General features: G+C 42.7%; 2 protein-coding genes across 5 annotated transcripts in view; both read left to right on the top strand.

Moving 5' to 3' along the window:
* The window catches only part of Plekhg1 (pleckstrin homology and RhoGEF domain containing G1), a 220914-nt gene that overhangs the window by 10611 nt on the left and 193264 nt on the right, over positions 1 to 17039 (top strand). The gene's annotated exons all lie outside the window — the stretch shown is intronic.
* Positions 97 to 589, top strand: LOC114618597 (small ubiquitin-related modifier 2). Its single transcript, XM_028764378.1, has one exon. The coding sequence runs from the start codon at positions 121 to 123 to the stop codon at positions 406 to 408; it is 288 nt and encodes a 95-aa protein (XP_028620211.1). The 5' UTR covers positions 97 to 120; the 3' UTR covers positions 409 to 589.

Here is a 17039-nt window from a genome sequence, read left to right on the forward strand (position 1 = left end):
AAGAAGAAGAAGAAGAAGAAGAGCTTCTTCTGCCGCTCCTGGTGCTGCTTGTGTGCTCCTTCAGTGCGGACCTGGTGCCTCTTTTGTGAAGCGACAGCTGAGGAGACTCCGACGCTCGCCATGGCTGACGAGAAACCCAAGGAAGGAGTCAAGACTGAGAACAACGATCATATTAACTTGAAGGTGGCGGGACAGGATGGTTCTGTGGTGCAGTTTAAGATTAAGAGGCACACACCACTTAGTAAACTCATGAAAGCGTACTGTGAGCGGCAGGGTTTGTCAATGAGGCAGATCAGATTCCGGTTTGATGGGCAGCCAATCAACGAAACAGACACACCTGCACAGTTGGAAATGGAGGATGAAGACACGATTGATGTGTTCCAGCAGCAGACAGGAGGTGTCTACTGAAAAGGGAACCTGCTGCTTTACTCCAGAATTTTGTTATAGACCAAGAATACATTCTCAATTAGAAAACCGCAATTTGGTCCCGCCACATCCTGACTACTGCAGTATAGTTTTCTCTCTTCCTTCATTTCCCTGTCCCCATTTCTTTATTGTACATAAAGTAACTGGTGTATGTGCACAAGCATATTGCTCTTTTTTTTCTTTTCCTTTTTTAAACTAAATGGCCAATGTTCTGTTTTGGTTGACATCGGATGGAGAAGATCTGGGGGAAAGTCCTGGGTCTGTGAAAATCTCCTCCCTTCTCCATCAGTGGCACGCTCATTCAGCTCTTATCTTTACACTTCAGTAACTTATTTTGCTCTCACTGTTTTAACAAAAGAACCCAACAATACAAAATCCTTGCATACCTTGTTCGATTGGAGAATTTTAATGTTTTTCATTTATCATTGTAAAACCAAGGACAATTTTATAACTTTTTTGTACGTAGCTGTTACATGTAGGGCAATCTGTCTTTAAGTAGGGATAAATTACTCTGAACAAAATGATCCTAGATAGTTTCCCCTTCCAGTCAAGTGTCTTGTTGTTTAAATAAACTTCTTGTTTAAAAAAAAAAAAAAAAAAAAAAAGAAGAAGAAGAGGAGGGGGGGGGGGGGGGGGGGGGGGGGGGGGAGGGGGAGAGACAGAGACAGAGACAGAGACAGAGACAGAGACAGAGACAGAGATTTCTGAACTAGCTGAAGACACACCAGCAACAACTGTTCCAAAATTCTACTCAGTTTTAGGTTGCTCATATATGCAGGAAACACTTTGTAAATCATCAAAAGAAAGCTCTCCCAGTGAGAGAATCCTTCCTCTCTCAGTGCACATGGTGCAGATTTACAGCACTCATACCCAGCATCATCGTGCTTTTTCCCTTCTTTATTGTGATTGAAATTTAAGGGCTGCTTTGGGGTAATTCACCGTGGAGCCACTGTGTGCATGGACAATACATGTATGTGCTTTTTTAATGTCTCAGTCAGAATTGGAATAAGTCACCCATGTGAAACTAGGAAGGGCCCACATGTCGCTAGAAAGTTAAAGGCCACCTAAACTAGAGGTTCACAGCTATACAATAGAGATTTTATGAACCTGGATATGGTGACAAATCAGTTGAGATCCTAGCACTATGGGGGCCAAGGTGGGAAGAATCAGTAGTTCAAGGATAGCCTGGGCTACATGGGAAGATCCTGGCTCAAAAAATATTAAAAGGAAAGAAGAAAAAAATAATGTTATGAGTTCTAAGTGTGTAATAAACCCACGGTAAGGAGTGGCAATCCTACTGCCTTTTCTGCACATCATCTTAGTTTTATGGTCTGTTACTAGATAGCCGGAACAATAAACCAGCGTGAAAGTAACCTGGCAAGGCTCTCTTGGTGTTATAAGATTGTGCCTTGAGTTTCCTGAGGCAGCAGTCCACCTTTCAAGACAAGGAAGTGCATTTGGTTTGTTGTGGTAGAGACATGATATTCAGGTTGCTAGTTTGCTCAACAAATATAGTTTCCTAGTTCTGGGAATACAGTGAGGGGCAGAACAGACCAAGCCTGGGGTGAAAGGGTCAACTCCATACAAGTGCTTTTAAAAAAGTTGAACAGACAGCTTGATGAAATGAAGATTCAATTTGAGCATGGTAAGAAGGCTTAATTGGAGGATGCATATTACACGGCTGTTATTCTAACTAAAGCCCGAGACAGTCACCTAAGAAGGTCTGTGGTTGGCCAGCCCATTCCTTTGCTTCCTCTGCTGAAGTATGAGAGAAACCAGAGGAGCAACAACATGCCTGTGGAGCAAAAAACCACTCATTTCACCAGGAAGCTAAATGAGCAAAGAAGGTTCAGGAAGTCTAACACTTTCCTTTGAGGACATGACCCCAGTTACCTAGAGAGCTCCCACTAAGCCTTACACATGAAGTTTCCATTGCTTCCCAGTAGTGTCAAGCTGGGGGCCAAGACTTTAACCCATGAGCCTTTAGGAGTACTGTGTTAGTCTACTTTCCGTCACTGTGAGAAAGTACCTAGGACCAGCAACTTATAAAGAAGACAGGTTTGTTTTGCCTCGCTGTAATTGGCCTGCTGTTTCTCAGCATGTGGCAAGGCAACATATGGTGAAAATCACAACTAATGGGCACCAACAAGCAGAGAGGGAGTTCCCCAATATCAGCTTTAAAGGCATGTTTCCAGTAACCTCATTTCCTCCAGCTAGGTCCTAATTTCTAAAGGTTCTACCATCTCCTAACAGCATCAGAGGACGGTTGGGAAACTTCTAGACCCAGTAATTTAGGGACTAAGCATCTAATACATGGGCTTTGGTGGAACACGTTTATCCAAAACATAACAGGGACCTTCTACAGTCAAACCACTGCAGGGAGTAACCTCTGAGTCAAAGTTGAGTCAGAACCAATCAATGACCTTGCGGAGATCTGAGAAAAGAATGGTCTAGAAGAAAAGGTAAGTATGGAGAATCTTATAGAGCGAAGGAAACACAGATGTATATGAGCAGGGTAATCTGTCAGTGAGAGGCAACGCTGAAGAGAGAGGCAGAGGCTAAGTTGTGCCAGTTTGGGGGGTGTGCAAGATCTCTGCCATGATTCAGGATGTGACATCAGGCTATGGGAAGGTTTGAAGCAGAAGAGTCACATGCCCTAGTTAATGGCTAGTTATTTCTCTGGCTGCTCTGAAGAGAACTATATTAGAAAGTTCTGGAAACAGGCAGAGCTGCCGTGATACAGAAGGAGGTCGGTATCAGAGGTGTTGGTAGGAGCAAGTAGCAGAATGTTGTCCAAGATGGGGTCGTGAGCAGCACTGTCACTAGGATTTGCTTTGCTTACCCAACTCAAGTTTCACTTCTGGTACCCTCTCTGTCTCTCTACATAGAGTAGCATATGGCTGTGCAAGACGCTCTCCATGACATGTGAACAATTTCATCTCACTGCCTACTCAAAGGACCAGTCCTTTCTTTCAGCTCTTATCTCCCTGAAGCCCATCACTTAGGATATGGTTGTATATGTTCATGTGTGTACATTTTGTAGTTCATAAGATAAATACATGTTCATGTGCACATGTGCATTGCAGGCATGTAGTGATCAGAAGAGAAGTTGTGGTGTAGGTATTTGGGTGCCTTCCACATTTGTTTGTTAGCTCTCTCATTGGCCTAGAACGTTGCTAAGCAGACTAGGCTAGCTAGCCGGTGAAGTTCCAGGGATCCTCCTGTTTCTGTCTCCAATCTCCCATCTACGGGGTCATGGGCTCACACCACTGCACCCAACTTTTAACATGGGTTCTTGGGATTCAAATTCAGATGGTCATGTTTATGAGGCAGATGCTTTCCTTACTGAACCATCTCTGCATCCCTTGATGTGTTCATCCTGATGTTCACTTAATTGTTCATCTGCCCTCTCTTGATGACCATCTCCTTGAGAGCAAATACAGACCAACTCACTTTACCTCCTACTAAGGAAAATAGCTTGAAGAAATATTAGGAAAACAAAACCCAATTTTTATTTCACAAATCAGTTACGAACTAGAAATTCTGAGCAGGTAGCTAAAGATATAAATAAGAGAGAAGGAGGAAGAAGAGGAGGGAGAGGAGGAGGAGGAAAGGGTTCAAGTGAGACAAGGGAAAAGGAGACTGAGAGAGTAAAGAGAAAGAGAAAAAAGATGGAATGAAAACTCACCAGAGAGATCTGAGTTATTAATTCATTAATGGTTCTTTAGAAAGAGGTTTTGATCTACCAATGTTCTTTCATGGATGTGCTCTCTCTGTTTAAACATTTTGGGAGTCTGTAGTAAAGACTGTGCTTTGTAAGCATGCCTAGTCATTACCTGTCTCTCTTGTAGCACTCTGCCCTCTGGGCATGCTATGACAATTGCCACTTACCCACAAGAGACCCTCAGAAGGTCACACCCACTGATATTCCCCCATAAAAAGGGAGGAGGACTCATGAGATACACACAATTTCTTTCCCCTGACAATTGCTGTAGGTGAATGGGGAAGACTTTCCTAGTAGTGTAGATGATCATAAATTGCCCTTGACCCTGTAAGCATCCTCTAACTCCTGGTCCTTTTGTAGCCAACCTTCACCAATGCTCCTGTAAGTGATCGTTCACTGGTGCTCCTGTAACCAATCTCAATTAAACCCATTGAACACATTGGTCCATCAGGATAGCCTTAAATGAAGTCTTTTTTAAAAATCTGTCTTTGGTGCCCCATCTGGGACATTTGTCCGTCTCTCCTCAGGTAGTCATACAAAACTGCCTTTCCCTATCTTGCTGTAAACTTGCAAACTCCACAGAGATTGCATTTATTCTGAAACAGAAGTAACCACCAGAGATACTGTAGTAAAAGAAATCTTTCTAATGCACCAAATCAACTGAGTGACTCTTGTACATTTCTAAGTGAGGTATCAGCTATGTCTGAAGATGACACACATTCCCTTTTGGAAAAGCATCTTGAACTTTCGGTCAGGAATGTGTTTATTGAGATATAGTGATCACTCCCAATTCATCCTTCTACTCACACCATAGGGCAAGAGACTACCCAGTTGATCTTGAGTCAGTGGTTTGACTTGAATTGTCATACAGTCCTCTCTTCTTGCTCTCTGGTGGAAGTGTGTTCAGTAGTAATGCGTGAATATGATGTATGGTAATGTACACACTGGAGTACAAGGTTCCTAGCCCATGAATGCAGCACCAAAGGTGGAAAGGATGCTTTTATTATTCTCATGATCAGAATTAATCAGTCTCATTATAGGAAAAAAATACATCTAAATCAAAGTGAAGAATGTTAAATGGTACAGTAATTACCCACTGATGTATAATCTCAGTTTGCAAAGACAGGTCTAAAATGCCTCTTCATATTAAAAGAGGATGGATTCTATTAGCTTGGTTTTAATGATTATGCTGATTAGAAAAATTGCCAACTAACACTCTTGGACACACTTTCTGACTCAAGTAGTAAGGTTTAGTTGTGTTTCAAAATAAGTCGATAAAAAGAGGTAGGGTCCATGACACAGTAGCTTGACCTAAGCCTTCCCCTTCTATTCTGATCCCTTCTGGGATTTGTCTACCTGGCTTTTGCCCACCTAGAAATGGACTCACAATCTCACTTCCAGACAGACTCCTAACTTCCTGCCCCTCCCCCATATCATTTTCCAATTCTTTTTAACAGCATCACATGAATTGTGAATGTTTATAGCAAGACATTTTTCTCACCTTTTCTTCATGCTCTAGCCAGTAAGCAACAACTTCCTATATAGTCCTCAGTCTATTTCTACTCACCCATGCCTCTTCCCCATCCTTTTAGAATTCTACCTCTTGCCTGAACTATTAGAATACCCTCTATGCTCACACTGAAGGCTGTACCAAGACCAAATTGAAACACCGAGTGCGTTTCCAGGGGACTCTTCTGTTGGCTTAATTCCAGTGAAGTGCAGTGGGAACCATAAGGTAGAGATAGTTATATAAGCCCCATATATAAGGGATTTAGGGCTTCTTGGTCACATCCCTCTCTTACAGATGAATATTACCCTATAAGCAAACACATAGGCTTTCTTTGCAAAACCCCCAGAATCCAACTACTTTATTCTATATCAGATCTGCTCTATATCTGCTTTATATCAGATGAGAGCATTAGGTTGCTCTCATCTCCTGGTCATCCATTGTAATCTCCATCAGCCCACCTCCCTGGGACTCTCAGACATTCTAAGCTCCAGCCTCACACCATTTTCATGACCACTACCTGGAACATTCTTGCCATACATACCAGGGCCTTGCTGTCCTCTTGTTGACCTCCTGCTTAGGTGTCCCCTTACTAAAGAAATGCCTGATCCCTTTTGTACAATTAGAGTCCATAGAATTCTTGCAAGAACATCCTTCTTGCCCCACTTCATTTTTATGGCTACCTTTTATCAACACATATCATAGGAATTGCTTGCCTATTGTCTGTCCTCCTCACCTGTAACAGTGCAGAGGTCTTGGTTGTTCACTGCTGTGTTTCCAAAGCTTTAGTGCAACACCCATCATGGAGAGAAAGTTAAATGTTTGTTCATTAAATCGATGTTGCTTTGTAATTGATGTTGGATTATCATCTGTTTGGTATGTTTGGGTTATCTCTGTTTGGTATGTTCTGGTGCCAGATTCTCTTACATCATATTCTAGAACAGACACTAACAGCCTGGAATATTGTGAATGGCTGAATAGTGATGGTGATAATGGAGGTGGTGATAATGGTCGTAATAATGGTGGTGGGCGTGGTCCAATTGATGGTGAAGGTGGAGGTGATGATGGTGGTGATGGGGAAAGAGATAAGGAGCTGTATGTAGATGTGAAACAGAAGATAGCGAACCCCTCTCCCATGACTCCCTTTTCCCCATTTTTGGTCTCATGTTCACGGAGAAGTATCCAAAGGAATACCTGACTCTTTGCTGGAGAGTTTACTCCCTAGCCTCATCTTCTCTAGATTTTCTTCGTCACTGTGCCCTATATCTGCCTGCTGCTCTATTCAGCTTCCGCCTTCTAGGTCCTCATCAAAAAAAAGCAGTGTGGCATAAGGGGTGATAGTTGAAGATTTCAACCCAGAACCCAGACCTGGGTTCAAAGCCAGCTTTATCATTTAGAACTTCACTAGTCTTGATCAAAGTGTTTGGTCCCTGTAAGTTTAGGCCCATCATCTTACACATAGGAAAGGCATAACAACTTCCTGGAGTTGTAACAAAGATTGAATCAGTCATCCTTTAAAATGCCTGCAGAGTCCCATCCTGACAGAGAAAAAGTTAGGTAAATGTTAGCCATGATTTTCATCAAATTTTATTAAAACAAAATTTATAAAATTCAGATTATCCTCTTATTTCTCAAAAACAGATGTTTTTATTTTTATTGTTTCTCAGGTATTAGCTCCCTTACCTTAATATAGACTGTCAGCTTATTCATGGCTTATATTTGACAATTATATAAAATAAATATCATATGGATGTGCAAAGATTATGTTTATCTACCCACCTCTCACCTCCCTTCTGTGATCTAATTGACATACCATAAATTGCTATTTGTTTATTATCTTTCCTAAGTTCCTTGGGGGGAGGAATGAATCATGTAATTAGGGAAATTTCCAAACAGAGGTAAGCAGAGAACATACTGTAATGAACCCCCACATTCCCAACCTCAACGTTTAGCAGTCACAGACTCTGTGCAGCCCTAGTTCATCCGTTTTCCCTCCCCTACTTTAAATGATTAAAAGTAAATACCAAGACTGGGGGTGTAGTTCAGTACTAGTGTGTGCTCAGTGAGTGCAAGGGCCGAGATTCTGTTCTCAGCCCTTTCCAAAGAGCAATTTCCAGATGGGTTATTTTGCCCACAATTACTTCACTTGCTGCCTGACATGCTTTAGTACCACTGCACAACTCTAATGAAAACAACACAATTCTTTACTACTCACCTCTACCCTGTCTACAGTCTATTCAAATCTTGTTTAGCTTACTGTTGGATCTCCAGCATATAATAGGTAATGCAATGCTTAAACGGGTCAATGAACTGTTATATTCAAACCTAATGCTGTTTTTAAAAAATAGCGTAAGTGATGCTTGTAGTCTCGGGTTACTGGTTTTTGGTTCTTTGGCTAAGATGACAGGGATTGGTGCTGAAAGATAATGTAAGCCACAAGACTTATATAGTAACTGAGGCACGGTTGCCTTGTGTTGTTGACCACCACAGGACAGACATCACGGTCACCCAATGAACAGATACTTTTGGAGTATTACCTTGTGATACACTGTTCTTGTGCTTTGACTCAGGTATGCAGTCCTGTCTATCTTTCCCATCTTGAATAGAGAACAAAGGTCACCTGGTTCTTGCTGTTGAGTTGGATAAGCTGTTTTTAGCTCTGATCTGCAGTCTTACTAGCTGTTTCTTCACTATCAAGTCCAGGATAATTATATTACTGGATGAGATTGTTAGGTGCACTTACCAATAGCGGCTAAGGTGTTCTATCTGACTGCTTGGCTTGAGTGGCTACATTATTTTATCTTGAAGCCACGTGATTAGCAACATCCCAAGGCAAGAACTGTTGAAGCAGAGAGAAGGACCCCTAAAGGAATCTTTTCCCTAGCAGTGTCCCTCCATGGTCTCCTTGTGCTTACATCCAAACCCTTTGGGGTTTCCCACACTTGTGGAGGCCCACTATGGGAAGAAGGGCAGTGTTGTGCTTTTCTGTCTAGTCTGCACACCACCCATCTGAAGTCTGAAGGGTTTTTTACTACTATTAAGATTTTTAGGGAGATACGTGTAGTCCTCCCTTCTTTTATGAGCATACAGTAGGAGGAAATTGGTTTTCTCATGAAAATCAGATGTTGTTCTGCACTGTAAATTTGGGGGAGTTTCATCACCTCTCCAGAACTAGGTCTCTGTCCCTGAAAGTTCTGAGGGCATGGCTATATGGCGCTCTAAACCGACATCATCTGATCAGGATGGTCGCCTGGCATGGTGGGCTGCTTCACACACATGGTGGTCATACCTGGCTTGTTGGGAACACATTAGCAAACCCTTTCCCATAGGTTTACACACAAGGTGTGTTTCACCTTTCCACCATTCACCTACCATGTGGAAATGCTCTTTCATCTTTTGAATTAGTCACCTGTATTTCCAAGATCACCCTCGAACTGAGGCAAATTAACTGCTATTTGAAACAAATACTATGTTGGGTAATCTATAACCTCAGTCACCCTCTCCTGACACTCAACTGCAGATTCCGGACCCTGATTATAGTACCACATCACATACCTCTGGGCCGTTACCCATATCACCTGTCTGAATCCCTCACATCAAAGAAAACCCACAGGCTTCCTCCCAGTGTTCTTCCTTGGCCTTACTTACCCCTCTAGAGCTGGCATCTGCTCTGTTTGCTCTCTTGCACAAAGCCTCTTCATCTTTCTGAATCTCCCCAGTAGGAAGCTTGTACTGTGCACTACTTAAATTCCTATAACAGCAAAATTATGTATGTGTACATGTGTGTGTATATTTATATATGTACATATTCATGACATGTATATGTATTTGTGTGTATATGTGTGTTTATATATTTGTATATATTTGTGTATATGTTTGTACACATGGATATATATGTGGTATGTGTGTATATAAGTGTATATGTATGTGTAAATATATTTGTGTATCTTTATATGTATATGTATGTATTTATGTGTGTATATAATGTGCATATATGTATGTATATATGTGTCTGTGTGTGTATTTAAGAGAAAGAGAGAGAGAGAGAGAGAGAGAGAGAGAGAATTCACATGGTCTAGGATATCTTTGAGAAGGGTGAGACCAGAAAGGGATCAGAGTGGGCAGGACCTGCTGTAAAGAATAGACTGGAACTGAGGACAGAGATAGGGAGACTGAAGAGGCCAGGTATAGGGAGCCTGGTGTGCAAGGAGAGGGATGGCCGGGAAGTCTTCTCTCTCAGTTCCCACTGGCCTGCTGACCATGGCTCCATGTGTTGTACTGAGAAACAACAGGTACAGGATTGATGGACGACTGTAGGTGTGCATAGCAGTGGCGAGAGGCTTTGCATATAGTCAGGAATTTCACACTCACAAGTGCTTTGAGTATGCACTGTTCCATCATAGAAGAAGAAATAAAAGCCCAATGGTGTACCAGTGAATTGACAAAAGAAACCCAAATGGTCCATAGCAGTATTGATATCTGCCCGTATCAGACTCACCCAGATTCTGTGCTCTTACTAGATGTGGTGTTGGAAGTTAAGCTGAAGGGAGATCCAGTAGTAAGAAAAGGAGAAATTAACATTTCCTCACAAGTCTGAATTAGTTCCAGGATAGCAAATGACCGACTCCACTTAATTCAAACTTCTGCTTTCCTGTCCTGAGACATGACATCTCAATTGTGAGCAGACGCAAACCAAGTTAAAATTAAGAGCTGTGTTATTACAGAAGGAAAGGGTGACCATTTGGAAGACAGTTTGTCAGTAATAGAGGAACAATGAATCTTGTAAGATGTGTCAGACCAGGAGGGACTGTGGCTACAGTCCTTAGGCTAACCTCTTCAGGCCCTTATGAGCTGGGCCTCACAGACCTAGCTGACAACGGAGGTGTTTTCTCTTGGAGTTAAGTCCATGTCTAACATGTCTAACAGCTGTTGGGATGCCATCCTTGAGGACAATAGACAACATGCTAGTGTTGACCTAAGAACTGGACACTTTCAGCTAACACTTCATTGTGGTAATCACTCTCTATTGCCAAATTCAGCCTGGAGGAGAAACCACTGAAGATGCCAGTCATCAGAGGCTTGCTGGTCATTCATGGTGACAAGAAGAAGCTCTTGAAAACCAATGTGTGGCCGGGCAGTGGTGGCGCACGCCTTTAATCCCGGCACTTGGGAGGCAGAGACAGGCAGATTTCTGAGTTTGAGGCCAGCCTGGTCTACAGAGTGAGTTCCAGGACAGCCAGGGCCACACAGAAAAACCCTGTCTCAAGAAAAAAAAAAAAGAAAAAGAAAAAGAAAAGAAAACCAATGTGTGGTTCCCCACTTGGGTAACGTCCTGTCAGGACAAGTTCACCTAAAAACAGCAGCACAGTCTCTAATAGCTCCACATTTGGATTGACCTGATGAATCAGAGGTGTGACTGAATATTCTCAAACTTGTATGATATATATATATAGTCAAAGCATGGGTAAATGCAGATGTTCAGGATTTACAGCTTGAGTGGAGGGAGGTATAGTTTGAATATTATTGAGAAGACAAGAAAGCAAATAGCTAAGATGAAAGAGCTGTATTTTCACTGTGTATTTTCAGAAACGTTGATTCTGCCTTTTTCTTCTTCTTCTTTTGCACATTCCCAGTGAATTACAGGAAATCCTTGTAACAGGGTATCCTGGGTTTGGAGGGCTTGTTAGTTAGAAAAACACTCACTTGGTGGTATGCTTTTGGTGAAGATTACGGCATCCATTACGCTCCACTGATTTTGAAGAATAACAATCCATTTAATCACACTTGTTTTCGTGGAGGCCCTCAGAAGAATTAAGGGACTTCCTTTAAGGAAAAAAAGAAGTTTGTGTTAAAACAGTACTTTTATCTCAACAAAACTGTTGCTGCTACTGGAATTTCAGAATCAAATGTGATGTTCTAGTGAAATTGAAACCTACTCAAGGACTAATTAACTAGTTAATTGCTGGCCTGGCAAAATTAACTCATGCTTTCAGATGTATTTAAGTACCTCAAATGGCCCTTAGAAGGGTGTCTGTGTTCTTATCGTGAACCTCTATACAGAATGCTGTATCTCTCTGGAAGTATTTCCCATAGAAATCAGGAAGGTTTGGTCTGGTCTAAAGGTTATTTCTGAGCTGCCTAAGGAAGTTACAAGTGACAATGCAGATGATGAGCTCTGAATCCAACCATCAGACTGGTATATGTCGGCCTGTACGGCCAGGCAAGCGAGCCTTCCCTGTGGCTTATAAATGCAGGGGATTTCCTTCCATTCTCTGAGTGCAGACAAACCCATTGCAGCTCACTGATGGTCATATCAGCAAGCATTGTTTCATGGAAGGCCTGGAGTGTGGGAACAAGTCTGCAGGGGAGAGGGAATACATTCAAACTTAGGAGCAGAGAGAAAAGTAGATGCTGAGAACAGCGGGAGTTAGGAGTGAGGACTCTTTGTGTGATGTGGTGTGGATGGAGGGTGGTTGTACACAGGAGACATATATATACACACATAAGGCTTACTGTAAATTACAATGACATGTAATGCAATTTTGAAATAATAATGAAAGGGAGTGATTTTATGGATATTTCTATTGATGCTTGCCCAGCTTATATTTGCATTCAGTATAAATAAGTGAATGTAATTTCAATATAAAAACTATTTTATATTTTCTTTTCTATGAATGAGTAGGACAAGGAGCTGGAGACATAGCTTGGTTGGTAGAGTACTTGTCAACTGTGCACAGAGCCATGGGTTTCATTCCCAGTGTTGTATAAACCAGGTGGAGTGGTGCATAACCTGTAGCACTCAGGAGGTAGATGCAGTAGGACCAGAAGTTCAAAGTCCTCCTCTGTTGTACAATGAGTTCAATGCTATCCTTGGACACATTGGACCTCCATCTCAAAAAAAAGAAAAAAAGAAAAGAAAAGAAAAGAAAAGAAAAGAAAAAGAAAGAAAGAAAGAAAGAAAGAAAGAAAGAAAGAAAGAAAGGAAGGAAGGAAGAAGCGAGACAAGGAAGGTCTGTCCTAGTGTGTCTTTCATTCATTAGCCTCAGAGGCTGTTTTGAATCAGATTATTAGTGTCCACTATAGTGTTTGATTTCTTCAGTGTAGCAGCTGCATATACTATATTATTTATGTTTAATCTGTATTGCTATTTACCCTATTGCTTGCTGGGACATGAGGAAGGGGAGGAGACAGACTTATGCTCATTTAGGTCTTTGACTGGCCCTAGTCAGGTGCCAGACGTCTGTGGCAATCTCAGCCTAGCAAAAATGGTCGATTCAGGAGTGGCTCAGTTCTGTGACTCCTGGTCACATTTAAGCCAGCTCTGGACAAGAGATTGCTGTAGTAACCTGTGTTGTCCTGTTTCTATCCCTGATGCTGTTCCAGGATTTGTGCAGGAGTGGAAGGATTCTGCATCAATACCATCGTCCCCTTAGGGACCATTTTTTCCTCCCAGTCCTTCTTAACCTAAGGGAGGGGGTGAACTAAATATGGATCCTGTTTCATGTGTTTTCATGTGTTTGTTCTCTTAAATATAACCTGGCTTTGTTGCTCAGGCTGCTATTGAACTCACAATCCTCCTGCCTCAGTGCCCCACATCAATGGGATTGGAAGTCTGGATACCATACAGCTGGCTTTTGATCATCTTTGAAATGGCCATCTCTTTTTCTACTTGGCTTCCCTATGGGTTTTTCTTGCTTACTCTAGGGCTCATCAATAGAGACATCGATGCACAGTTTTATTTATTAAATTGTCATATACCTTCTTCTTTCTCTTGAATCCGTTCCTTGTGCTGGGTACCTGGGGTGTCAGGCTGATTGAAACTGAGACCACGCCCTGTGGGGCTTATGTTCTGCAGGAGATAGATCTCAGGAATGATCAGGGCAGTGAAGTATGCAGAGAGGAGTGAAGATTAGGGAAGAGAAAGCTGGGCATGATGGTACATACCTTTAATCCCAGCACTCAGGATAGAGATAGGTGGATGTCTGAATTTGAGGCCAGCTTGATCTACATAGTGAGCACCAGGCTAGCCAAGGCTTCATAGTGAGACTGTCTTCATAAAACCAAAACAGAAACAACCATGATTAGGAAAGAGAGTTCCTTGATTTACCAATCCTACCATCTCTCCGATGCTGAATCTCATCTGTTGGTGTGTAAGGTGGTTGACAGCCCATTCATTCTGCTTCTGCCAAAAAGGGAAGTCCCCAGACCCTGTGGATTGGATCTCTAAAGTCTTTGTTACTTCAGCTCCCTTAGGTTTGAACTTTAAAATGAATTTAATAATTCTGAACTCCAAATGTAATGGGTTTGTAACAAAGCTCAAAACGTTTCTGAATTTGGAGCACTTGGGATTTGGGATTTCATAGTTTCAGATTAGGGGTACGCAGCTAGTAGGGGTCATGCTATGCAAAAATCCAAAACCAAAACAACAGCAGTGAAAAAGACCTCCCATGTGTCAAGCAGTTCTGGTCTAAGCATGTCAGATGAGGGATTCTCAGTTTGCAGTAATGAGTTTAAAGAGGTGCTAAGAAGAATAACGGAGTCAATACCTGCAAGGTATGCAGCCTGGTAAGCGATCCTCACATGGTAACTCCAGTTACGAGTGATAGTGATGGTGATAATTGATGCCTTTGGCTTATGCAGAGACCTTGCTCCAGAATGGCCCATACTGACATTCTTCTGGAATCAGAAGAGCATGACAGTCTCTCAGAACATCAGCTTCCTGCTGAAAAATGAGATCATTCTAACCTACCTAGCCTCAACTGGTGTTCATGTGCATGTGTGTGTGTGTGTGTGTGTGTGTGTGTGCATGTGTGTATGTGTAATCTGGTAACAGCAGGGACCCAAAACAAGCAATTCAGACTCTTAATTTTGGATGTTCTTCTTTGCTTTGGTGCCTATTTCTGTTCTTGTGACATCCTGTCAGATGAACAACACATTGTGATTTGAGTCACAGTGTCTTCCCATATGGCATCCCATTCTGCCATGTGACTGGCTGACTTCAGGTGGTTGATGACAGAGGCATATCTGAATCTAACTCACATTTCAGTCTCCAACCCTCACTACCCACCTCGACACAACTCCTTTTCTACAGTTCTGGTCCCCTCTTGGATCTATTTGCATGAGCTAGACAAAGTTTCAGATTATTTGAGGATGAACAGGCTGATGAGATTAGCACATGGTCAGAACTGGGCATTTGTCAAAGGAACACATCTTGATAAAAGCAAACCACCACAGGAGCATTGCTCTGAGCTCTATTCCAGATGTCAAAAAGAGTATCCACTTCAGCCCAAAGGTAAAGAATAACCAATTTGTATGTAAACTACCCATCAACCCCTCAAGGGAAACATTCCTACTGACAGGCTTTTTGTTGAAATGCATAAAAGATCAAAATGAGCAGAGATGCCAAGTTGTGCTCAACATGTGGGTGGCTTAGTAGGTCCCCCATCCTGTCCTTTGTCCACTTCTCACCCACATGGGTCAATCTTCAGAACCGAAGCCTTTCAGGCCCACAGAGTGATAACCCAAGATTCTTCTGCTGCACTGCCACTTTGAGACACGGTGAGGACTGGTGCCAAGGGCCCACTCTCACATAGGCCATAAGCATTCCTGGCTTCCCCTTTTCATAAAATGAGCATGGGACTCTCTGATCTGTCCCTTAGTCCCTCCCAACTAGTTTCCCTTCAGGAAGATCTTCACATAGAGCATAAACACCCTCTCTCTACAGCCCCTGGTCACTCATGCTATACAGGTGCTTATCCTGTCAGGAAACTGGAGACTTTTCCTTTAGATTGAAATAAGACATCAATGCTAGGTTCAAGGGACACACACACACACACACACACACACACACACACACACCTTGGTGCCCAAGGCTGTGCTAGAACCTTTTATGGGATATGAAACAAAAGGGGAATTTTAGAGGGGCACCTGATTCTCTCACAGAGGAAAGCCTGGTTATCATGCACTGTTCCCTTTGTGTCCAGTAGACATGGATTATTAATTAACATCTTTATTTTTCCTGTGGGAAATGAGCAAGTGCCTTGTGGAGACCACGTCTGTTATTTGTGTGAAACATCCCGTGTGTCAGAACACATTCTCACAGTTTTGCTTTTCTTGACCGTTGACCTCACTGCAGTGCCACTCCTCAGATACCTCAGAAGTCATATCTGTCCAATGCCATTGTCCTTTATGTCACACAGGTGCAGACAAAAAGAGAAAAACAGAAGGAGAGGCCTTTTGTTCTGTTTTCCAAGTTAAACAACCTTGACAAGATCACCTGACAGCTTTTGTTAACTGTGTAGTGAGGCCCTATGGTAGTCCCATTTGTTAGTAGGATTACAAAGAGCCGGATAGTTGAGTTCTTCCATTGCCTGCCTCCCCATTAATGGAGGTGGATGTTCATCACATGCCTAACAAATACTATGTGCTTGGCATGTGTCTAGCTTGTCTATCTCATTTTCCTATGATGGTCTTAGGAGAAGAGAGGTGAGCTGGCAAACAATGTCTCAACATCAAGAGCCTTCAGGGCAGGGCAACCATCTCAAACGATGTCATAGCCGCTTTACTTGCCTGCCCTGGGCCTGCACCAAACTGAGCCTGTCAGCAGCTAATCACTGATAGAGGAGGGGCCCTTAAGCCTCAGGAGCCCTGCCACGAACACTCTGAATTAGCAGCATCAGTGAGTAGATTCCAGGGAAGGAGAGGCATTGCCTTCAGTTGTAAACCAAGCATTAGTGAACCCACCAGGCTTCAAGGCACAGTTCCAAAGGTGTTGTGATGATTAAAGTCGTAGGGTCACAAAAACCAAATGACATGAATGGAGAAAAGGGCCTGTAGGGAGGAGGTGAAACTAACCGGGTAAATGGTAAAGAGAAAGCACTATTACACTTGTACGAAACTGTCAAAGAAAAAGCTTAAAGCAAATAAGCAAAGTGGGGAGGAGAAAGGAGAAGGATAGGGAAGAAGGAGGGAGAAGAAAAAGGAAGAATGGGAGCAGGAAGGAGGAGGAAAGAGAATAGAGAAGAAGGATGGAGAAGGAGGAGGGGGAGAAAGAGAGGAGGAAGGAGAGGGAGGGCCAGGGATGGGGAGGAAGAGAAGCAGCAGCAGATTATCTTCACTTGTCACCTAGAGTGTGGCCCTGGCTCCACTTGAGAATAGTCAGTTCTATGAAGCCAGAGCCACCCCAGGGCTTTCCTGTTTTGGTGTGTGTGTTCTGATCTCATCTGCCGTTACCTCTGGCTTACTCTCTAGCCCTGCCTGCATGTCTTCTGACTCACTTTGCCTAGGAGGTGAGCAGTTTTCTATCCTGCTCAGTTTGGTTTTGATTTTGTGTGTGTGTGTGTGTGTGTGTGTGTGTGTGTGTGTCTGTCTGTCTGTCTGTCT

Source organism: Grammomys surdaster, unplaced genomic scaffold (genome assembly GCF_004785775.1).
Source record: "Grammomys surdaster isolate TR1022 unplaced genomic scaffold, NIH_TR_1.0 143, whole genome shotgun sequence".
Classification (NCBI taxonomy): domain Eukaryota; kingdom Metazoa; phylum Chordata; class Mammalia; order Rodentia; family Muridae; genus Grammomys; species Grammomys surdaster.